The 25,180-nt window shown below is 41.1% G+C and overlaps 1 protein-coding gene across 2 annotated transcripts in view; it reads left to right on the top strand.

The window, feature by feature from the left end:
• Positions 1-25,180, top strand: part of cpne9 (copine family member IX) — a 113,863-nt gene that overhangs the window by 75,677 nt on the left and 13,006 nt on the right. For both annotated transcript variants that reach the window (XM_079557617.1, XM_079557616.1), the window contains 8 exons: positions 8,152-8,215; positions 9,950-10,053; positions 10,841-10,945; positions 13,140-13,181; positions 13,387-13,462; positions 18,394-18,447; positions 21,648-21,709; positions 22,085-22,131. In XM_079557617.1, coding sequence (XP_079413743.1) covers positions 8,152-8,215; positions 9,950-10,053; positions 10,841-10,945; positions 13,140-13,181; positions 13,387-13,462; positions 18,394-18,447; positions 21,648-21,709; positions 22,085-22,131 — 554 coding nt within the window. The remainder of the gene's footprint in view (positions 1-8,151; positions 8,216-9,949; positions 10,054-10,840; positions 10,946-13,139; positions 13,182-13,386; positions 13,463-18,393; positions 18,448-21,647; positions 21,710-22,084; positions 22,132-25,180) is intronic.

Here is a 25,180-nt window from a genome sequence, read left to right as displayed (position 1 = left end):
ACATGCCCACAACTAGAATTGCATACTGTCATTGTGTGTTTGTGCCAGCCCCTAATTAGCTGTAAGAATGTGTCAGTGTGTGATGGTATTGGTCATAAAGGCCACACGCACAAAACGGCAGTCACTCTTTGTAACGGGAGATGGTCTTTACTACTAGATTGTGGGAAGATTGTACTAATGTGGAACACTTTGAGAAACCTGTTTTTGTGAATAATAATGGGATCAATTTGAAAAGCAACAAAACCTCAAAACTTTGGTTACATTTTAAAGGAGAATTCACTCACACAGAGCCCTTTTCCCTAAGAAGTATATTTTTAAACTTTTATATGTTTTCTTTCACTTTCTGCATTTTCGTGAGAACTGGAATCCGTCCCAGCAGCTTTGGACTGAGCTGTATGTAAACTCAGACAAAGTGGCTCACTTTCTTTCTGACTCAAGGTATAATAAAGTCCTTCCAAGCTCTTCACATATAAGCTAAACTTAAGATAAGATAAGATAAGATAAACCTTTATTAATCTCACAAAGGAGAAATTCACTTGTTACAGTCGGCGTTACTTCACAGTCTTATTGTACAGTCTGACAGCAGTGGGGATGAAGGCTTTGCGGTAGCGCTCCGTCCTGCACTGAGGGTGTCTCAGTCTTCCACTGAGAGAGCTGCACAGCTCTTCTACAGTCCTGTGCAGTGGGTGGGAGGTGTTGTCCATGATGGAGGTGAGCTTGGCTAACTTGCATTGAAACTCTCAGATGTTACCTTAACTGTCCATGCAAAATATAGAACCACAAGCAAAAAGCATTAATACAGGTGCAATGAGCGAGTGCGACTACCTTCATTTCCTGTTGTTGAATTGTGCCTAAAATGGGTCAAGTCTAAAATATTCACAGTCAGCCTTTGTTGCTCACATCTCAGACCTCTGTCTCTTCAAACCTCCAGAATATTCCAAGCCCATAGAGAAATAAGACAGTACAAACACCACGCCCGACCTGTATAGCATTAAGCAATGTGAGATAGTTATTGCCTTCATGCAAATTACGAAGCCAGAGGATCTATTTATTCCCACATCCCGATTCCAAATATTCAAATGGGGCGGAGTGCCTCATAAATCAACATTAGTTTTTTGTGCTGCTATAATGAGATGTGCGCATAAACGACAGCGTAAATGTGTATATAAACATGCAGTGGGGAGAATGCTAGGGGCAATTCCATATTAAGTTTGTCAGAGCTGTCAACACCTTCTCAATGTGTCAAAAGTTCCGTACCGGGGGATGGCTATATGTGTCTGTATATGGCTTTGTAATGGGACAAAAGACTGGCAACACATACTCCTAAAGGCTTTTCTCTGAGAGGTTTAAAACCATAGAAATGTAAAACCAATGAACATGAACAAAAGCTTGTGCCACATTTAGGAAAACAAGCTATAACTACGTGATAAGCATGGCCTCCTCTGCTGTTCTTATTGTGTTCATTTAATGCACAGGTGTGCATAGAAACAGAAACATGCTGATCAGTCTCTTTGCAAAGGTGATTAATTCAAGGACGCTTGAAACAATCTGAGTCAGTCTTGAACATCACAACACTTCGTCTGACGTTACCATTTAGACCCGCGTTTATGACTGTTCATCATATATGGTTCTACATGTGAATACCAGGTGTCATTACATGTTTTTTTGCAAGTTGAAAGCAGTGTAGGAATGTGGAAAGATGAAGGATAAAAGAGTTGTCAGGTTTGATTTGTTTGGTGTACTGCTGGTTGTCATGTTCGACAAAGGAGCGACTGCCGATGAGAGCGCTGACTGACTGCACACTGAGTTCCACCTGAAGAGGAAATAACATGCAGGATTCTGAAACTGTTAACAGTGTCATTTGAAGGAATTCTGTAGCAAACAATCATTGTAACATTTTCGATGGAACGCAGAGGCTTCTTTTAGTACTTCTAGGGACACAATCATGTTCATATGTTCTTATTTGATCACATTTGTTCTTTTCCTTTTAGTACTAAGTAATTTTAAGTAGCTTTAAAAACTTAATACATTCTTTTCATAGTTCCTCTGGGGGTAATACAAGTGTTGTATTGTGATGGTTGGGGGGTCTTTCATCGCCCCCTGGTGTCTCTGGCCAGAAAACCACAAATGCAACTTCCCTGCCTCCGGGTCGAAGGCCCCAATACACACTAATAGAATCACGAAGAAGAAGCTAGCAGGCTAACGGGCAAACCTAGCTGCGGGCTAGCGCCACTTATACAGTATTTTCAGCCAAGTTTGAGTGACAAAAAAATATCTCCATTGTGTATTTGGATGTACAATATCCCTGTCTCCCTTTATCTTTTCTGTCAACGTTGTATTTACTCTCACGGACAATTAATGAGTAAAAAATTGCAGCATGCTACGACAGCTGCAGTGGCGCATCAGGCCTCTAGGGGCATGAGTTACTTAGTTCTGCTGTAAAAGCTAGAGTTGTTACTATGGTACTTCCCACAGTGTGTTCATGCGCTTTTAAATGTTTTGGGTTGGGTTGTAATTTGTTACCGTCAAAATGTATTTCTGCCGTCTGTTTGGCTGCCATGCAGTTGTAAAACAAACTCAAACATCAACCTTGAATGTTTCCCCGGAGCTATGAGGAAGCCAAATTACTGTTTTCTTTGTTCCTCTTATTTCAAGTTTCTGCAAATGGTTCGCTCGACATATTAGTCAGACAGAGGTGTTTACAGAGCGAGTCTCTAAGGAAAGTGAATGCTATATGAACTGTGTGAAACCATTTTCTCTTTATGTTGTACATGTGTGGCAAGGTGAGGTTTCACTTGGACAAATAATTTAAATTGACAATACCTGTACAATAATTTACATTGACACAAATTTACATTGACACATTCTTCTTTTTAGTATCCAAATTGGAGGAGGAGCAAAAAGGCTGGAACAGAGCAACCTATTTAACATTGTAAAGTGCATTGTATAAAACACCAGAGAAAAAGAAACAGTTAAATGTCTCAATGTGGGCTTCAGAGCACACGAACAAGACGGTTAGCTGTAAGGTACCTACTGCTAACTGGGGCTAAGTGGTCAATAACCAAGGCCTGTGTTCCAGACGCTTGAGTCGTGACTTTTACCGCTTATCCGACTGAGAAGTTAAGAGCTTTAATGTACTTCCAGCCCCATCTCAGGCTGCTCACAAATACCTGCTGCTATCGGCCAACTGTCCTCAAGCAATGTTATACTGCTTAGGCTCATAACACACTCTGCGTCAGGCAACACATGCTCCGAGGGGCACCACACTGAGGCCAATGTGACTAAATGGAATTGTACAGTATTTGCGCCGCTGTTTAAAAAAAAAAAAAAAAAAACCCGCATTGAATGAAAACGATGAGAAAGAAAGAGTTGTAATGTGTGCCAAGGCGGCTGATGATACAACACACGTAGCAATCTCTGTGAACGCACAGCCCGCTCATACAAACGTGGTAAATTTAAGTTCAGATCCTGACAAAACATTAGTGTCATGTAGTGTTCTCCGGAGCCTGTGGGGAGACACTGCAGGGACGGAGCAGAGAAACTCAAGTTCTGGGGGGGCGGGGCACGAAACTGCTATATCTAAACTCAATTATTTTAGTTCCACAAATAATATTGGTTTAGTTTTGAGAGTGTGTTTAGTTGGAATGAGCTTCCCTTTTTTTTTTTTTTTTTTCTGCTTAGGGCACCATAAGGGCTTGCAGCAGCCTTGACCGCTTGCACGTTATGATAGTACAGAGCACAAAGTTGAAGAATGGGAGCCAGCGACTGAAGCGCTCAATAGAGACACTGCAAATGGAGACACGACGAGTGCTGCAACAGACGTGTCAGAGGTCAGGGAACGGGACGTTAATATGTATGAACTTTTAGCTGACAAGAGATGGCCACGTTATGTATAGAAATATAGAAATATGAGTACCATGTTCCCGTGCTAAAAGCTTCAGCCATCTGTATTCTTTGCTTGCTAATCTGTATAAATAGACAACCGTTCAATTTCATCAACAAAGGCAATGGCCACAGAGATCAGCAAACTCCTTTTAAAATATCAGCATGCTGTGTGGAGAACATTAGCCAGGACGTTTTTAGTTTTTTTTGTCAAACACATTCACTCCCCCACACTGATAAAAGGTAGTAGCAGCATTTTTTATTATTTTTTTCAAACCATCAAGCTTTATTTTTCATCTCTATTGTTGTTTTTGGTTGTGTAAAAGTGCAGGTCTGTAACAAATGTCTTCCCACAGATAAAATACAATACAAAGAATTGTCCGTTCCGTCCGTTTATGGAGCAGTTCAGAGATGATTATTGTGGCTCTTCTAAGCTTATGCAATTCACTTTCTGAAACGCGAGGCACATGGGCTGTCAGTTCTTTTGTTGCACAAGTTTGAAAAAGATTCTGCCGGAATTACTCTGCTAATGTATGTATAAATTAACCTCTCAGTGAGTCTCCTTTTCAGTGTTGCTGCCAGGGGACTTTGCTCCAAGGCAGAGAGCTTTTATCTCACAGTGGAGGCATGTGAATTGACTACAGCCGTCACGCTCACACGTTTGAGTTTGGCACATTTAATTTCTTCAGACATACGGTGCGATGTTTGATCACCATGCAGTGAATAATCATTTCAAAAGACTTTTAGCAATGTTGGCTTCCCTCGCAGGGTGTGACTTTGATCATTTCGAAGCAAATGAATTTGGATAGAATCAGAATGATACTTTCACGACTGTAGAGCCCATGTTTAACTAGATTTACTGAATGTGGGAGCACTCACACATCTTATCTCATGTTCAAACATAAATTAAACCTACAGACCTCATAGCATCTTTCTATTGGTACCATAGCGGCAAAAGTCATCCTGGGTTGTCTGAAGTTTTCTAGTTTTTTTTTTTAAATCTTGATTCCCTCATTGTGTGCCAGTTCATAACATTGCACCAGGGTGGACATTCTTATAGTTAAACAATCATGGGTTGGTACAAACTTTTGGTTTTTGAACCAATTGCTGTGTTCTTTGTGAAGCAAAGAGTTCTTTCCGTGCAGTCACTTCGTCCCAGAATGCAAAAGTTTAATGTGGGTTTTAATAATGTGTTTGTCTCAACAAAGGGAGCACTACCTGTGCAAGTCAACCTTGACGTTTGAAAGAGAGTGTGGAGAAGGAGGGTGACAGGACATTAGCTCTGCTCTGCTCAGCTGTGGAACCTGTTTTCACCTCTCTCTAATGAATTACTATCAAACGTCTTTATTTCAACTGTTGACTGAGCTGAGGGCGCTGAGAGAAGTCTGCAAAAACTTTGAACATTTGGTGATCAAGGGAAGAAGTTACATTTTGGGAAATATTTTGTCAAGAAATGGGCAATTGTTATACAGGCGAAACTCGGGAAATTGGATTATCGTGAAAACGTTTATTTATTTCTGTTCTTTTCTTCTACTTAAAATGTGACACTGATATATGATATAGACTCATGACATGCAAAGTGACATATGTCAAGCCTTTGTTTTGATGGTTTTGATGATTTTGATGATTAAAGCTTACAGTCCATTTTCAAAATATTCAAATTTTCTGAGATGTTTTATTTGGGGTTTTTACAAGCTGTGAGCCATAATTATCAAAAGGATCTTACTTTGTATGATGATTTTGGCTTACAGCTGTAAAAAAAACAAATTTCAAAATCTTAGAAGATTAGAATATTGTGAAAAGGGACTTTATTGTTGGCTCAAAGTGTCACCCTTTCATCAGCTAATTCATCCAAAACACCTGCAAAGGCTCCTTAAATGGTCTCTCAGTGGTCCAGTAGAATTCACCATCATGAGGAAAACTGCAGCCCTGACAGCAGAAAACCAGACATTCTCCATAAAGAGGATGGATGTTCTCAAAGTTCTGTATCAAAGCACATTAATAGAAAGTTAAGTGGAAGAAAGTGTGGAGGAAAAAGGTGCACAAGCCGCAGGGGTGATCTCAGTCTGGAGAGGACTGTCAGGAAAAGGCCATTCAAAAGTGTGGGGGACCTTCACAAGGAGTGGACTGAGGCTGGAGTCAGTGCATCAAGAGCCACCACACACAGACTGATCCTGGACATGGGCTTCAAATGTCATATTCTTCTTGTTGAAGCATCCTGGTCTTCCATAACACCTCAGCAGTGCCGGTGTTTCAAATTATATAGTCTATAATCTTACACCAGGGAAGTGGCAATTGTATGAAAAAGAGAAATCAATTATAAAACATCTGTGAGTTAGTAACAGGGATTACCATATTCCAGGGATAGAATAGCCCACTGGTACAAAAAGTCCAACTCGTAATACACTCTTTAAATGCATGTCCTCATGATTTGAAAGGAAAGTCCACCACTGTGCCAAGTTTACTTTCCCCGTTGGTCGTGACTGAAGATTAGTTTTAATTGTCAAAACTTGAAAACTCCTTTGATACGTCTGTTACAATAGTTTAGGCGAAACTGATTACAAAACTTTATATTCAATGAGAGGTTGTCCAGGGAGTGGTTCTGCTGACAGCCAGCCATCAATCACAGCTGTCAAACGGCTCCATACAATAGAACAACAATAGTCTGATAATTCCATTTGAGACGGACTCTGAAAGCTGCTGGGACCTGGAGATGACAAAGAATTTACTTGGGGTTCGGGAAGAATGTCTGGAACGCTGATATTCAAATGATTTGACTTGTAATGCTTCTTTATATTAAGACTAAAACACACAATAAGCTGAACTTTAATGGTGCACTATGTAACTTTTCATGTAAAAAACAAAACAAAAAAGTGACCTAGTGGCTGTATGGGTAGTTGAGCTTGGCACCTTCGCTTTCCATCCCGGTGGCTCCTATGATGCTTCAGGATACATTTTATTTCAGTTTATTTATTTATTTTTCTGGTAATTTCAGGTAATGGAATGGAATGTATATGTAACCACACATACGGTTCAATCAGCAGTGAAAACTTACAAAAACAATTGATCCTGGAGTGTGCTACAGGCCATCGGGATGGCTACGCTAACCACAAATAAGCATTGATATCAGCTTTTTTTTTGTACATATAAAGTTGCATAGTGCACCTTTAAACTAATGTCATTAATGAACTGAATCTTGTTGCAAACCACATAAAATGGCTGTGGCCCACAAAAAACATTCGCCAGTTTTAACATTCCAAAGAGGTGGCATTTGATTGGTCAGTTTAACTACAGGTTGTGATTGGTCGGGCAGTGAAGGTAATAACACCAAGTCAAGCAGTGGAATTGCAGATAGAACTTTAAAACACAAAAAAAAAAAAATGATGCAAACATTTTATATGGTGGGATCCAGGAACAAGAAAATACTGTCTAAATAGTTTTTTCAAAATTACAGCGTAGTAGAAGCAATGTAAAAGAATGAAAACATAACTCGCAAAAGAAGATAAGATAAGAGGTACTGTATATGCATTTGCAGCACTGTTTCTAGTATCCTCAAGATAATATCAACCTTACAGTCTTCATTGTGAGTCATTCAACATCTGTCATGTGTGTTCATGTTTCCACGGGTAATCACTCTGAAATGATCATACTTACATGTTAAATCTACCACATATCGCTCAATAGGTTTCTGGGCCTGTCATATAAACCTCTGACGGCTTATTCAAAACATGTCCACTGTAGATTCAAGTGCAGCCCATAATGTCTGTTATTTAGATAGAGCTGCTCTATAATACAGCGGGTGTATTTTTACCATGAAATTGTTAGCGTTGCGCATCACTAGGTTCCATATGTAAATTGATAATACAACTCTCGTCCGAAAGGTAACTGCGCTGCTTCTTTTTAAACACTGCCCTTGAGCAAAGCACTTATCCAGCAGCTGCCATAATGAGGCAAGATGTAATGACACCCTTCCAGCGTCCATGGTAAACAAACAAAACATACAAAGTAATCTAATCACCATTTTTTTTGTTCTTTCTCTTGGCTAAAACCAGAACGCCGCAGATGGCTCTCCGTCGGAATGGCAGCGATTTTCCGAAGAACATATTTTTCCTCAATATGACAATCTTCCTCCGCGGAATGTCACCTCTTGCAGGAACAGCTCAGAGCCTTGAGTGGCAGCTGCCGGGCATCTGAATAATTTATGAGCCACAGTGCCACTCACATTCTCCTTTCTGTCTGTCTGTGTGTCTGTCTGTGCTATTGTTACAGTGGGATTCCCGGGAAGAAGTGTGGAGTCATTATCTTAACGGCGGAGGAGCTCAGTAACTGCCGGGTCAGTGCACGCACACACAGAACTGGAGCAGTACAGCTGTACAGTAATAGTCTTCAAAACATGTCTTGCCAGATTATTGGGAACCTCCTACTTGGTATATTTTTACTCATAAACACAAGGCTCGAATTGCTTTGATTACACTGGAAGAAAATAAAATGGCTCACTATAGAGAGAAATACCCATCTTTGATCCTCTTCATCTTCTCTAAGCTTAAATCTAGGAACTTTGAAAAGATGAACCTATAGATGCAGACTGTATCTCTGGAATCGCCCATATATGGTTATGTTTGAAACAATAAAGGGGGAAAACAAAGAAGAGAAAAATCGTAACTTTCTCCAATTATTCAAAAACTACTTTAACAAATGCATAATTATTGATAGTTTTCGACCCAATAAAGATACAAAGACATGGGGAGGAGCAAAGTGGTTCAACAGCCCATAATTACATAAATAACGGAAAATGCTAACCGGGAAAAATTGTGTTTCCCAAAAGATTCTGTTCACCCCCTCGGTGAAGCCACACCCTCTTCTATGATGAGATGGCATTTTTATCTATCATGCAATCAAAGCAATGATACTTTTATCTATATAGCCCTTCAGTTAATGATGTCTTTATGTCTGGCTTAATAAAAATCTGCGGCTATCCCCTTGACCAGGACCTTTGTTTGTTAAATAATGGTTTATTAACTTGAGTGATGTCAAAAGCAGATTCCACATCCCTGTTGTGGCGTTGCTACAAAGTTAATGTTATTAAGTGGCCAAGTAGAGCGCTAAAGTGGTGGTTTTAATAAACCAGAATAAGCAATGCTTGTGTTTACTTCAGTGACTGTGGGAGTTTTATGCACTCAGGATGCTAACACTCCTTCATTTAGGGTAAGCTCTAACAGCTCTTTCCATCAGAGATGAGTTTAGCCTCCCCCGAAGAGATTCACTCTGGGCTAAGAGTAAAACACCTCATTAGTGTGTGTCAGCATTGTGGGTCTGTCCCTCTCGGTCTCTCTGTCTGTCTCTGCTGTGAGCTGTTCTCAGACATATGGATGATGCAATTCCACATCTACAACTATAAGATTAGAGACACACTCCTCAACGTCCTTTTAATCATCGCCTCGAGTACAACCACTCTTTTATGGATGGTTACTGCTCATTGTAATGATCTGTCTGACTTGATGCATTTGAGGTTAATTGAAAATGGTGTCTCCATCACTAATGATGCCTGCTAAATGGACTAGGACAAGGATGTAAAGACACTCAGTAAACAATACATTAATTACCAAAAGCTATTACTTATTGCAATAATAAACACAAAGTGTGTGTATAATGTCGGGTAGAGAACGGAGCATTCTTTGATGTATTCATGGCTCCAGCAGAGATTAATAAAATTTTGTTTTTTTTTCGTGTAGATTTAGGCGAGGCAAGTTTTGTTATGGAACACAATTTGTACACTTGGCAATTCAAAGTGCTTCACAGTTACATAAAACACAATTTAGAGGACCAATAGCTACATTTGTAAAAAAGAAAATGAAATAAAAAGTTAATGTTTCAAGGTATTTGTCTCTTTTACATTAGCTGTAATTTAGGAAGTCCTTCCCAATACAAATAAAGTCTTCCTTGTTCATTTTTATCATCCACAAGTTTGCCTTCATCAGACTGTAGTGAATAAGACGCAGAGCTAAGAATAGACTGCATCAGAAGGAGATGGAATTGAAGTAAACGTTGCTTATGTGTTGTGGTGCAGGATATTGCCACCATGCAGCTGTGCGCCAACAAGCTGGACAAGAAGGACTTCTTCGGCAAGTCTGACCCCTTCCTGGTTTTCTACAGGAGCAATGAGGATGGAACGTGAGTCTTTCACACACATTGGCTTGCACTTTGCACACAGTTTATTGTCGATTGTGACTATACTTTTCAGGTCATTATTTTCAAATTATTTTCCAAAAACTGATTTACAAATGAGAGAATTCTGCATCACAAATAAACAAAACGTGTAAATGACATGACCAGGAATTATCCGTTGTCATTGGGTTGTTTGCTTGAAATCCTGAAGTGACTAAAGGAACTATTGCAATGTGTTACTAGCCAAAAAGAAAATACCTGCATTTCACAAGTGCTCATGTTAATATCTTGAACCATTAACTAAACTACTCAAAGATTCTGTATATTCACATATTCAGTGACGTTCTCTGTGCAGCCAACTTAAGACCTTACTTTTGAATTGATCCTGTGACGGCGCTAATAAGACTCCACCATTTTGAACTCTTCATCCAGCTAATACATTTCTGTGTACAGCAACATTTCTTGAAAATGATTCTCCTTTTTCCATTACGCATTCATTGCCTCTCATGGCTCAGCCTTTAATGCCAGCGTCATGAGCTTTTGGATGAAAAGTAATTCCATCTTTTCTGTAGTGGTCTATCAGAGGAGGCTTTTGAATATTTCTTTGCACATCCACCTCCCATTGAGTTCGATCTAAATTTAGGATTATTACCTCGCGCTGCACCCTGGAAGAGCAATAGGAGTGCGACAATAATATCTGCGAGTCTGAGACAGATAACGGAACACGGTGTCTTCACAGGGGACAATGAAGTTATGACAGTTATACAGTTGTGTGTTTGTTCTGTGTGGACAGGTTCACCATCTGCCACAAGACAGAGGTGATCAAGAACACGCTGAACCCTGTGTGGCAGCCCTTCACCATCCCAGTCCGAGCACTGTGCAACGGGGACTATGACAGGTGGGAACACTCACTGAGAATGACACCTGTGATCAGAAATGACTAAATATATACCTACAAAGATCTTAAACAAGTTATATATAACAATACATTTGAGCACCGACAAGAACAAAACAGAGTCCAAGTGGTTCCTGAGTGGTTTTTAGTCTTGGTTATTGGAGCTAATTTATGAATAGTTATTATACAGTTATAAAACAAAAACATTCTCAGTTGTAAAAATCAAAAAGGAGTAGCTAGGTAAGTAATTGCACTATATTGCACAGGGTTAGACTTAATGACTGTATAAATTACGGCTGGAAATGTAATCGAAATCGCAATCTCTACTTTGGTCGATGTGAATTATTGTCATGGGACTTTATAATCGACCGGTTTACAGCCATTTCTTTTGCAGAAACAGCACCTAGTTTTGGAGTGTGAATGAAATGATGTTAAATCATACTGGAGGGTACGGATTATATGAAAGATACATCTAACTTCGTGAATCAGCTTCATGTATTTATCTTTATTATGATCGGATCGAAGACACATCAGTCTGCCCTCATATAAATCATGGATACATCAGAAATGGTAGCAGAAATAAATGGGCAACACAAATGACAATACGTAGAGCTGTTCTGTGTCTAAGTGCAGTATATTTTATTCATAGCATCCATATGATCCACATGATTGAAGGCTTCGTCCAATGAGAGCCTTTCACATCTCTGCGGGAGCCTTCTGAAACAAAGACTATGAACCGCTGTATGATTAATGAACATAGCCTACATTCAAAAGTGGGGAATCCTCCAGGTCCCAGTGAGCGGAGGGAGCCAATCAGATGTGTCCTGTGAGCGCTGACATCATTGGTTGCCGGGGCAGTCAGAATAATGCCAGCAGTCGGTCTTGTTCTAGTCAGGGACCAGCACTGGTGTTATTGAGACTGACTCGGTCTCCCACATCCTACTTGTCCATACAGAACTTTGCAGGACTGCACTCACATGGAAACGTCCTGTTTCTATTAGAGACACACTGCAAGAAAGTCAAGCTTCAAAGAAGAAGAGGAGGATGAAGCACAAGAAGAAGAACTAGAATCTATATCAGCAAAATGGACAAATGGAGTAAAAGACGGCATAGATTAAGTAGAGAATCCAAAGTATATAATTCATATCTTAAACTCAAACTCATTCAAATTCACTTACATTGTTATATTTAAACCCCAAAACGTTTCTGCCTTCATCAGGAAAGGGACATTATATTCTGTTTTAACTTTTTTAAGTTGATTAGTAACAATCCTTGTTGTGAACGGTGATTATAAAAGCACTTGAGAATGTGCAGTCGCACTTTTTAGAGTGCAGAGTAACTTTCTGTAACAGCTGGATACGTTATGAATGTGTGTAACCCCAGGTCTCAAGGCAATCAGCCTTAATAGTATTATTATATCCCCACCGAGTTAATGATTCTGCTGTGATTATTTCCACTAAAGAACCGCTCACTCCTGTTCAGGAGAGACACTGCCAGCAAAGCTCTATTTTTTCATTTTTCAATTTACAAATTTAGTTTTTATCAGATATAGTGAACTTTCACTTGGCCACAAATAGTTTGTCTAATTTTCACAATAAGGTGTTTAATTATATTAATATTATATATATATAAAATTTATATTTAGTTTTGACCCACGCTGGAACCTTGATGAGCACCGATCTATTTACAAATTGAGATCCTGGTGAGCGTATCCTCGATATTTAATTAAAAAAAGTTTTGTTACTTTATATTGGCAAACACATCAATTTAAACCCGGCTTAATCCACTATATTGTTACAGAAAAAAGGCAATTTTTTAAATGTATTACTATTTTCATATGGGAACATTAAATGAAAGAAAACTCTCTAAAGAGCAAGATCCGAAAAATCATCATCATGAAAGTTTCAGTGACTCCAAACCCTCAGCCCCTCAGGGCACTGTATATTGATTGTTTTTCCATGATATCTTATTAACTACTGTATTGACATTAATGCAAATCGATACTGTAGTTGTCAGGTTGGAAAACGATGTGTCCACTGGCAAAAGTCATTTTGAGATAAGAGTTGGAACTGGTCAAGTGCAAATAATAAGTATTAATATCTGTTCACCCGGAGCACTGTAGTTTATCGTGTCACTGATCTGATATGTAAGAATACAATAGAAGTTAAAAAGAGCATTGTTTTTGCCTTGTTTGCAGGACAGTAAAGGTGGACGTGTACGACTGGGACAGAGACGGGAGGTAAGTCTGCCTTTGGACTCTACTCGAGATAGCGTGATTCACTCTAGTGTGACTTATCTAACACAGAGTAGGCGGCGAAAGTTTTGGGTCGAACATGAGGAATAGACAGGAGGCAGGCGCTGACAGTGATGTGCTGAAAAGATGAGATGAAGTGACACGTCTGATTAATCACTGATCGGGGTTTTCGTCTGTTTGTTCACTGCAGTCATGATTTCATCGGGGAGTTCACCACCAGCTACAGAGAGCTGTCCCGGGGGCAGAACCAGTTCAACGTCTACGAGGTCAGAGGAAGCACCGCACTGGATTTTTTTTTATTTACTGGAATCCTTAATAGCTTTCCCAATCGCCTCTTCTTATCCAGTTCTCCCACCCCCCCTCCCTAGAGCTGGAAATCTTTGCCCGAACCCGACGGGACCCGTCGGGACCCGACGGGTTCGGGCCGGTTCGGGCATAATTTTTACCATTTTAGTCGGGCCCGGGCCGGTCTCGGGCTTGCGCTATGACTTTCGCGGTAAATGAGCGGTCATATGATGCGTCTCAATCAGCGTGAGAAAGGTGCCAAAATGGATGCTGAGGAGGTGAAACGGAGGCTAGCCTCTGGTGACTACATTTTGGCTGACCCAGCAACAAAAGCAAGATCTGAGGTGTGGAAGAATTTTGACCATGTACACGATGAAAATAATAAGCCAGTGGGTTACGTTAAATGCAAAAAATGCGACGCTTTGTTAAAGTATGACAGCAAAAAAACAGGAAATTCATCGCTGACAAGACATGTTGATCGGAGCTGTTCAACTTCAAAACTTGCCCAGGATCATCAACCCACAATAAAAGCATTTGTTACAGCATCGACAAGACCCATACCTTTAAAAGTAAAACAAACGGTGACAGAGAAGTGTGTCAGCTTTTGCTGTAAGGACATTAGGCCTTTTAATGTCGTAAATGGCGAAGGATTTGCAGAGATTGCGCAAGAACTAATTAATGTCGGGGCTGCGTACGGGAGAGTTCCCGTAGATGGTGTTATTCCCTGCCATAAGACAATTGCGAGCAGGTGCATTGACATGGCAGAAGTAAAGAGGGCAGCTTTAGTGCAGACACTTAATACTCTGCTGAAGGATTTCACCGTAGCAATGACCACAGACATGTGGACAGATGATTACCGGAAGATTAGTTATTTGACAATCACATGCCATTTCATTAACGAAGATATGGAACTGGTGAATAAAACCCTGACGACTGCAATGTTCCCTTTGGAGGAGGCAAAAACAGGAGAAAATATCAGACGGGAGATATTGAAACTGCTGGTGACTAAGTTTGGACTTCACGCCTCCTCTCTCAACAAAATTGTATGGGTAACTGATGAGGGAGCAAACATTAAATTAGCTCTGCGGCCATATCAGAGATTGAACTGCATTGACCATGTCCTCAATACGGTGCTGCGCCATGGACTCGACATCGCTGAGTTATCCAAAGCCGATGGTGCTCCAGACATAGGAGACACACTTACCGCTGCTAAAGCGTTAGTAAAGTACGTGAAACAGTCGGGGCTGGCTGCACAACTTACAACAACGTTGCTGCAAATGGGAGACACCCGTTTCAGTACAGTGTACCTCACGCTGACTTCTATCCAGGCCGTTTATCAGGAGCTCCATGAGAAGCTGGAGATGCGCGGGGAGAGCGCACGCTTGGACAAAATAGCACCTGACACACTGAGCTTTTTGATAGACTTTCTGAAGCCATTCTATGAAGCCCAGCGGGAGCTTGAGGGAGACAAATATCCAACACTTAATCGTGTGTGTCTCTGGAGTGAGAAATTAAAACGCCACTGTCAACCTAATGCGCTTGACTCCCCTCAGCAAGCTTTCGTGCGTAAACGGCACGAAGACTGGCTCATGCGTAAAGTGGTGCTCCAGGACCTCCACAAGATCGCCACTTTCCTCTGGCCAAAATTTAACCAGATGAGAATGCTGTCACCCTCAGACAGGAATGCATTATATGCTCATGTCCGCACTCTTCTGCGTGCCATGGATGAAGATAGGGGGCCTACAGATGTGGACTTTGTGGCGCTCCCTGAGCCTGAGGTCGAAGCGGAACCTCCACCTCCTCCAGCAAAAAAAGCGCATTTTGCCGAATGGGAAAATGTACAGCAAGCTGACTGGGAAGATGACGAGGTCAATCGCTACACCGAAATGGCTGTCATGGAAAATGATATGGATGTTCTTGACTGGTGGAAGATCAACAAAGCATCCTTCCCAAAATTGACAAAGTTAGCCCGATCAGTGCTATGCATCCCGGCCAGTAGCAGCAGCAGCGAAAGGGTGTTCAGTGCTGCTGGACGCACCATCAGTCAGCGCAGAACCGCGCTGAAGCCGTCAACAGTGGATTCAATAATTTTCCTCCACAAAAACTTGTAGCCTTGGTGAGTAAAGGTTTTTGAAAGTATAATTTAAAAGCATAATGTAGAGATCAAGTTTGTAGGCTTATGATGACACTGTTCTTTTATTAACTTTCAGCTGCATGTGCACCTGCACCGTCACGTTGAGGCTGGACTGTGGAGAGAGAAGTGCCGAGGCAAATGAGCCTTTGTCTATAATTTCGTTATTGCCAAACACCCATCTTAATTTAGAATTGGTGTTAATTTCATTTAATTTCGTTTGAAATACTTTTTATTGGCATGTTGGGAATAGCCTATTCGAATTCAGTGATTGTGGAGCAATCACTGAAAAGTATTATCCTTTTGTTCTCTTTCTGTTCACAATTTAATACACCTTAGACACCAAACGAAAGTGTAGATATGTTGTGGACATTTTAACATTAACTAGGCCGAAATTTCACGCACGCACGCACGCGCCATGTAAAGGGAAACACTATCGACGTTGTGAATCGTGGATATAATGTCAGTTTTGTGTAACTTTTTGTGTTATTTCGTTATTGCGATGTATAATAATCTTAATCTAGAATTGTTCTGGGTTTAATTTGGTAAACAAAGACTCGTTTTTGGTTTTTATAGGCGCATATGCCTGTTTGTGCACACCGAGGCAAGGTGTAGGCTATTAGATGCCTTTTGTACCCGATACGATGTTAACGGAGAACTTATTTTACGTGTGTGTTCAAAGTTCAAACATGGCCTTTTTGTCGTGAATAAAACAAATCTAAAAATGTTTATCTCAAAATGTCTCATTCTTGACAAAAGTATAGGAAGAAGAGCTGCGCTGAGCGCTCCTCTCCTGGCGCTTCTGCTGCTGAAATGAATGCATTGCGCAGGGGCTCTAACCAGGCATTAAATAAATAATTATTTACGTCGGGTTTTTCTCGGGCTCGGGCCAACAATTCAAGTTAATTGTTCGGGCTCGGGTCGGGATCGGGTTTTATGCCTACGGGCTCGAGTCGGGTTGGGCTTGATTTTTTGAGCCCGTTTCCTCTACCCCTCCCCCCTACAAATTCACATCTTCACTGAAGATATTTTCACCTCTGCAAATGTCTCCCAAACCTTTTCATCATTTTCACCTTTATCACTTCCAGTCTTTAAAGGGTAGCGTTATCCCTTTCTGCTTATCCAAACAGCTCCTGGCAGCTTTCTTCTTCTTCAAAAAAAAAAAAACAATTTAAGGTGAAAGGCTCAAAGTACAAAATGAGGAGTTTATGTCACAAAACTTCCAATCTGCCAGTATTTCAACATTATCCAAGACCAGGCCGATACAATGTGACAGTCGGCTGCTACATCAAAAGCTTTTATTCTTTTGTAAATGTCCCTCTTAAAAGAATGGACCTGCAGGTGAGTAAATAATTAGAAGCAGATGTCGGGATACAAACATTGGCATTCCTTTTTTTATTTTTAAACCTGGGATTGTGAATGGGGACATGGCTGAACGGCTGCTCTCACGTCGATGGCTGCCAGGATGAACTACCCTGATTGTCCAATATGTACTTTAGACCAGACAAGGGTGTGAGAGAGAGAGAAAAGAAGCACACCCCTGTCTACACTTACTGTGATGGACTTTACAGTAGTCATTTGCTACAGTCTGAGCTGTAAAACATTTTTCTCATGCAGCTAAATCCTCCATTATGATAATGCTACACTGGGGCACTGGGTAATATAACACTCACTTGAGGGAAAAAGAAAAAAAAAAAAAAACTGAACTGGCCTTCACCAGGGCACATTTCGAACAGTATTTTCTGAATACTGAATAAAAATAAACAATTGCTGAACTCTACTTACAGGTTGTGGGCACATGCCACAACTCACCGTAGTGTTATGGTTTTGAGTCTCCCTGACATCTATGAAAATGCAATACTAATACGCTATAATATTCTAAACCATTTGGCAACAGGAAAGTAAAACAAATGTATGTATTGTTTTGAAAACCCAACGGAGAAAACATTATCATAAGGCCCACAGTGCGCTTTGTGGACAACTCTGTTTGATGTGTGATTTGTAATAATACAGCTGTAATTTCCTTTCTGCTAAATGAACCACGCCCCCTCTCCCACTTGTTGCCGGTAATTCTCGGCAATAATAAGAGCGTCAGCGGTACAGCTCGTGTTAGATGTTTTGGATCCAGATTGGAGATGGATTGGGCATGCGCGGGGAGGCAGTGAATATACAGTATATGTAGAAGGAAGCCGGTGTGGGATCCAAGTGAGGAGGCAGATCAATGTAGTGAAAGAGAATATAGGGTTTGTTTTAGGAGAAATGAGTTGGAGCATATGCTTGACTTGGAACGGGATTTACTCCAATCTTATTAAAACTTTTGTACAACATAATCTAATTCATGCCTTTCAGTGAGTACTATTTACCGCTGATACGCGAGACTCCTGATTGCACATCCTTCTGCGTCGTACACACACACGTACACACCAGGAAGTGCTTAATGAAACTCTTGCAAAGTCAAATACATTTCCCTTTATAGGCTCTTAATTACCAAATCTACAGCAGCTTTTTAATCAGGGTAAACGTCGGATGAGATTCTCTGATGGGGATGTTTGTGAGGCCAGCAGAACCGATGGAGAGTCAAATGTAAAGGGACAGTGCAATCTCCTCACCTCAGAGTCCATTTCCTCTCCCCCTTCCCCCTCCTCCCCCTCCTCCTCCTCCTCACAGCGCCATTATCCTCGATCTGCTGCATTATTCATGTTCATTATTAAACACCAGACCAAGGTATGAAGTGCTTCTACAAGTGCCCACTCAATCAGATTTTCCCATTTCTCCCCCCAGGTGTTAAATCCCAAGAAAAAGGGCAAAAAGAAGAAATACATTAATTCTGGGACGGTGAGTATGTGCGACTTATTGTTAATTATTATTTTTCCTTGCTACGATGGTTTACCCAGTCTGACCCTTCATATATGGAAACTGTTATGTCTTCTGCAGTCATACAATATGTATGATGCATTCTAGTTCATAAAATGTTCATTACATGTTATAATCACATGTAAGCAGGTAATGCCAGCTTAATTTCTCAATTAAAAGTACAATATACAAGCTTATTTCCATCGTCCATTTCATTTAGAGGCAATGTTCAGTCTTATTGCTTTTTCTTATGTACTGCTGGGTTTAGCTGCTCGTCGCCTCCACCCTCCTCTTTCCATCAGCTCCTTGTATACAAGGTCTGAAGTCAACATGAGAGAAAATGTTAAAAGCAGAGCTGTGCACTGGGTCTTGCTTGGTATGCGGTGGCTCCAGATAAAGTCCTGACTTTAGGTCACTCTTTTCGGCTGAACTGAAGATGTCCATAAAGAGAAACGCGGAAAACACAGTTATCCAGCAGAGCTTGAACTTTCACCCCAGTTTCTTTTGGTGTCGTCCAGCAGAAACAACCAGGTGCCGCCTAAGATTGCGAGAAAAAAGGATGGGATTTTCTTTTGTCCAGCTCAAAATAGTCTGTTCAGGCCGCTGTCAGAATCACCTGGCTTTCACTTATTGTACATGTTTTTAGGGAAACGCCTTTTCATGTTCTCGTCAGGCCTGTGAAGGTTTCCAAGTTTCAGTTTCTTTAGCCTCCTTTTTAGACCTGTCTTTGTCCTGATTTGATCTTGATCTCGGCCTGGTGTTACTTAGAAGGACAAATATGTTTCAAGGTGGTCTTGGAAGTCAAATATTTTATGATAAGCCAGCATGCCACTGTGATCTCTTCATTTGTTGGTCACAGTCATGACTGACTGATGTAGGCTATTTATCCAGTTGCCAACTGTTAGCTCTTATATAAGCGAAGCACAGACAGTGAGAAACTTTTTAATTATGTTGACAGTGGTATTTGGGAGCCCCGGAGTGGATAATTATGTTGTTTTTGAGATTGACAGTTCTTATTTTCTCTATTAAATTCCTACTTTATCTTAACAAAACTTTAAGGTCTGACAATTGGTGCTTCTAGAAAAGTGATCAGGCAAAACAAAAAAAAAACCTTTACATTCAGTTTGTTTCCTGTATGTTATGTATGCTAATAGATACATGCCCATGCAACAAAAAAGGCATAAAAGGTTATTGTTGTAAAAGCAATGACTCCACAACGTTGAATTTATGGAAGTTATAACAAGTTGCAAATACGCTGACACTTATTTAGACACAAAATGTTGTAAGAGTGCCCAAGAGACAATGACAGGAAAGCTGTGACGCCTCAAGAAAAAAACAAAACAATCACGAGTAAGCCTAATTGGAAAGCAGACTTTGGTTTGGTCAACCCTTGGAGACACATAATAACTGCTTTACTCTTCGACTGTGAATCGCTGAATGAACAAATCACTTGGGGAGTGTGTTCACAATAAAAGGTAGAAACTGAGAAATATATGGAGCGCATTTTAAATTCTGATGGCACGTTCAAAATGTCATAGTCCAGTGAAGTGTGATTTTGCAAGTCATTACTTTAATTTGTCATAACATGAACCATTAGATGACAATTAGGCTTGAAAAACAACACATAAGAATAGCTTCAGAAATCTTACATGCAGAACTCCACAACAGATGAAAAAGCTGTATTACAATCTGTGGCTCAGTGCTTAGAATGTCCATTCAGGGATCCAAAAGTCATCGGTTCCAAATTCAGTTCTGACTGGCAGACTGTGGTTGTGTCCTTGAGTAAGACACTATTCCCACCTTGTCTATGTATGAATGTAGTTTGTGAATGATTGGTTGTGGTCGGACAAAAAGAGCCTAGGTCACAACCGGTCGTACGGGCTCCTACGGCCGGTCTATGTGCAAAAAATGCAAGAAACGCACGGAGAGCACGCGTGTGACGCAGACCCACCGCAGAGGTTCTTTGTCATGTCAAACAATCCCTACGGGCTACGTTTTCTCAGTTTGCAAGACAACTTTACTAATGCTGTACGTCTTCTGTACGGCCAGCGTGTATATTTTGTATGAAACTTTTCCGTATGTCGCACTTGCAGACTTTGTATAATATATGACACATATTATGTGTCGTGCGCCACACGTGCACCATTAGTGCGGCCAACGCACATTCAGACATCTCGTACGTCCTCCATACATGTCGCATAAGACGATCGTGAGTTGCCATTCGGCAAGAATGCATCAATCGCACGAAAACTCCCATATATAAAGCTTCACAGGTGCCTGCGGCCATTTGAACAAGTTTTTGCAATATGCCGAGGGGAAGAGGGAAGGTGAAGACAGAACATGTGTCAGAAAGGGATGAGAGAGAAAGGGTCCAAACATGCTCCATCTCTGCATCCAAGGACGTTCCTACCATCGCCTTGGTCTTGGTCCCTGTTTGTGCTGTCTCGCATGAAGTAGAAAGAGAAGTATAGCTTATTTACAGCTTTGCCAAGCTGTAAATATAGAAGACGAAGTCTTTGCGGAGAGATCACCATTTTCACAGGGGAATGTGGTCAAAGTGTGCTGAAATATAGCCTATACACCCCTCCAAATTGCTGGGTAATCTCAAAGACAAATGCACGCCGTTGGTACACACAACGTACAGATCATATGCAGTTCTTGCAACCTTCATATGAAGCCCGTATGGAACCCACGGTCAGTACATGTTTTGCAGGTTGGTCTTACAACTTACGTGCGTTGGCTGTACGGATAAAGCGACAGCCATATGTCTGAGCAGCCTCCAAGTGACGCTTAAAGGTTGTACGTGGGCTGCGCGGTGATCTTACACCACAACTACATTCTCCACAAACAAAAAATAAACGCTGTGATTTGGGAAACAGCAAGCATTGCACGGCCAAAAAGTCGTACGTCCAGTTGTGACTTAGGAATCCAAGTTAAGCAGAACAACATTTGGTCTCAGTGACTCTGGGCTCCAAACACCTGGGGAACACCTATGAAGGAGAGCAAGAATGGTGTTAGCTTTGAGTTTATCTGTACTGAAGTAGGATTTTTGCCAAACACTCTACTATTCAGGTCACTGCTTTGTTCTTTTAAAGTAACAGTGCTCTTTTTTGTTGTTGTTTTTATTGCGCACCACTAATCTTCGTCTCCTTTTTTGTGCTGTGCCTATTTTTTGTACTCAGGTGACACTGCTGTCCTTCAAAGTGGAGTCTGAATATACCTTTGTGGACTTCATTCGCGGAGGGTGAGTGGAATATCAATGCTTCTAGAGTTAGCATTTAAGCTCAGGTCTCTTCTTTGGACACAATTTCAATTTCCACACAGCCCTTTGTGAGATTCAGTTTATAGTGTGTGCATGTGGCCGGGGACAACACGGTTTTTGGTCATCCTTTTTTGTAAATAGCCAATTTATTCAGTGCACCCACTTTTAATTACTGGTTTAATTCACTCTGGCTAATTAGACCTTCAAAATGGCGAGGGGAGTATTGGACTGCCATATTAATGAGACACTGAAGCTCCGGCAGCAGACAGATTTGGCTTCACTTGGTCACAACTTCGCATTCTTTATAGCGCTGTATTCACTTCTATGACATACTTGTTGATTCTGCGTTTGTTCCAGGACACAGCTGAACTTCACTGTGGCTATAGACTTCACTGCATCCAATGGTAAGTGACTATGCACTGGAGTAACCATTCATCATGCATTGTGGCATTCAAGCGGCACAGCATCTCGTAGCCTTAATCTGTAGATGCAGAAGAGAAATGTCAAAGGGAGTGGAAGAAGTGTTTAATTTCTCTACTTACAGATACAGGAAATAATAAAAATACTGAAAAGTTGGAAATAAAAAATCTACATAATCTACTAAATCTACTTATGACACATTAAACATATTTTTCTAGCACAATTATACTTACTATTTTAGCAAAAATGTTTAGCTTAACTATTTTTGGGATGGTTATAGTTTCCCTTCCTTATTGGACACTGACAGGAAGTGAGGAAGTGAGAAATGAGTCAAACTGCTATGGAACTTAACCTCTGTCTATGTCACTTCCCATCAGCAGCTTAATATTCAAATAAAAAATAGCTTTTTTCATTAAGATTGCGGCGTCACTTAAAGGTGCACTATGCAACTTTTTAGGTGAAAAAAAAATCTTCATATTTGACTTTTTAATGACTCAGTGGCGTTATGGGTACAGCATGGCACCTTTGTTTTCCCTCACAGTGGGCTCTATGACGCTCCAGGATCAAATGCTTTTAGGGGTTCGTACAAGAAACTGGCCAGAAACCCCAAAACAATTGTTTCTGGAGCGTGATCAAGGCCACTGTGAAGGAAAGGAAAGGTAACATGCTGCACCCATAAAGCCACTGAGTCACTAAAAGGTCAAATACACGCAAATATCAAGTCTTTTGTTTTACATAAAAAGTTACATAGTGCACTTTTAATCAAAATCATGCTTTTTACTTACAACAGATGTTATCTGTCGCGCTGAGTCTTCTTGAGTCGTGGCTCGCCTAAGGCAGTCACACAGAGTCGTGTCGCGTAGTGTGTGTGTGTGTGTGGGGGGGTCACGACTGGACTCGCGTTCGAATCGTGTAGTGTGGGCAGCAGTCAGACGCGACGAGACTCCAGTCGTATAGGTAGTCAAACATGTTTGATTTTTAAGCCCCATTTCGGACGCAGGAGAAACGTGGTTGATTTTACCCTCCCCAAAACGAACAAACCGAATGCAGCGGCCGATGCCAGAGTGAAATAAAGACAGAAAAACGCAGCCGTGCCTCCCTTTTAATTTCTCTGTTAAAACAGTGGCACAAACAGCTAATTTCATGGCCACAGCGACCCCCACACGAAACAGCATAACTTTATATCACCAACCAGCTACATTTCAACCGCAAAAGGAGTTTAACACTTACTGAGTTTGGAGACGGACCTTCCAGCTACTTTTCTCCGTTAACTTCTCTGCTTTCTCCACTCTCCGCTGTCTCATCCGTCTCGTAGCTGATGGTCCATCTCCTTTTCTTATTAAATCCAAAGAAATACGTCCCGCATCATCGTGTCGCCGACGTTTATCTCCATTTTGACAGAACTACAGCCACGTTTGAAGGCTCATAGTAGCAGCAGCAGCAGCAGCATTGAACTGCATTGTTGTGACAGCGATCCCATGACACTGTTGACACTGTTGACCCATCCAGACACACACATGTTTCCCACGTTCACAAACAGAGGCCGATATTTGGGGGTCAGTTTTTGAAGCCGGAGGAGAAATGAAGCCGTAGAGAGGACAGACGCGCTGTGTTACAAAACATCAGCTGTCGTGTAGTGTGTTCGCTCTTACGATTCTTACGAGTCGTTAAATCCTGTCGTGTAGTCTGGACACCCTATTCTTTATTAAAAAAAAAGACTGGAAAAGTTGTATAGTGCGTGCTGACCTTAAGATGCAGTGCAAATGTACCTTTAATCAATCATACAAATGTTATGTAAAGAGAAAGACACTAATGTCCAGGTGCGCCGCAGGAATAGCACTTCGAAAGGGAAAGTCTCTGCAAAATGTTCCCTAACTAACCCATTTCCAAAACTTTTATCACCTCCAAACCTTCTCCACAACAGGTTCCATTGACTTTGAGCACAGCCCTCCAGCACTGACCTAATAGACCACCTGCAACATAAAAGATTCATTCTCCTGAACACTCTGCCACTGAATGTTGCAGGAGTTTGGCACCAATCTAATTCCCATTCTCTGCCTTCTTTTTGTCTTGCTTCTGTATTAACCGCGGTGATAGTCATTTAGCGCTTGCGTTGCTGGCTTATTCTTTGCACCGCTGCCTTCATCCTTCTCAATAGAGCTGTTTGTTATGGTCTCCCGCTGTGTGACGAGCTGTGGGCCGTGTGGTGCGTTCAAGGCCCTCTGAATGTGTGCGTTTCTCAGTGACCGGTGGCACATGCTGCACCTGTGGCACAGTGAGGGGCGGGCTGTGATTAGTATACAAATGTATTAGCAGTAGGTGCAAGCAGAGCACGCATCCATCACACATAATCAAATCAGAGTCTTTCATCCCACCCAATATTCCGGTGTGGAGAGGAGAAAGTGGGGCAGAATATTCAGAGAGAAAAAGAAAGGCATTCAAAATCAGGTCTGGTGGTGTTTGGAAATGATGAATATTTACACAGTTAACAATGTTTTCTGGGCATGTGTCAAAAACTTTTTACAAGTAACTACACCACAGGAAATGTGTGGCTCATCAAGTACCGTTTAACTTTACTTTACTTGTTTATTTGGAGAGGACAGTGCACATTAATAAACTCTGAGTATAGTTACTTATTGTAAATGCGCCAGAATTTTTTAAACACTCGAATATTAATTGGAAGATTATTACAGCTTTGTGCACCCTTTCACAGATATGGTGTTTTGTCCAGTGGTGGTTCCTCCGAATGGAACCTCACAGTTCCTTCGAGTGGCTGATCTGGTTCTAAGAAAACTGTCTTTTTATGTAATGAATTCCTCCAAAGGGGAGGGGCCAAGCTATGGAGGGATTTGCAGACAAGACAAGCCTGTTTAAGAGGTCTGAAATGTTCAAAACTCAAAAGATGATATTTCTCTAAAATTGGACAATGGTGAGATGAGTAGGGTTTTATGGCAAAAACCTTGATGCTTTTTTTTGTACAGCTTTTCTACAGGTTTTTGTCCAATGGTGCCATATATATATGGTGCAAATGAC

This window comes from Gobius niger, assembly GCF_951799975.1.
Source record: "Gobius niger genome assembly, chromosome: 6".
Classification (NCBI taxonomy): domain Eukaryota; kingdom Metazoa; phylum Chordata; class Actinopteri; order Gobiiformes; family Gobiidae; genus Gobius; species Gobius niger.
Note: the sequence above shows the minus strand (reverse complement) of the source record. Positions and strands in the feature narration are given on the sequence as shown.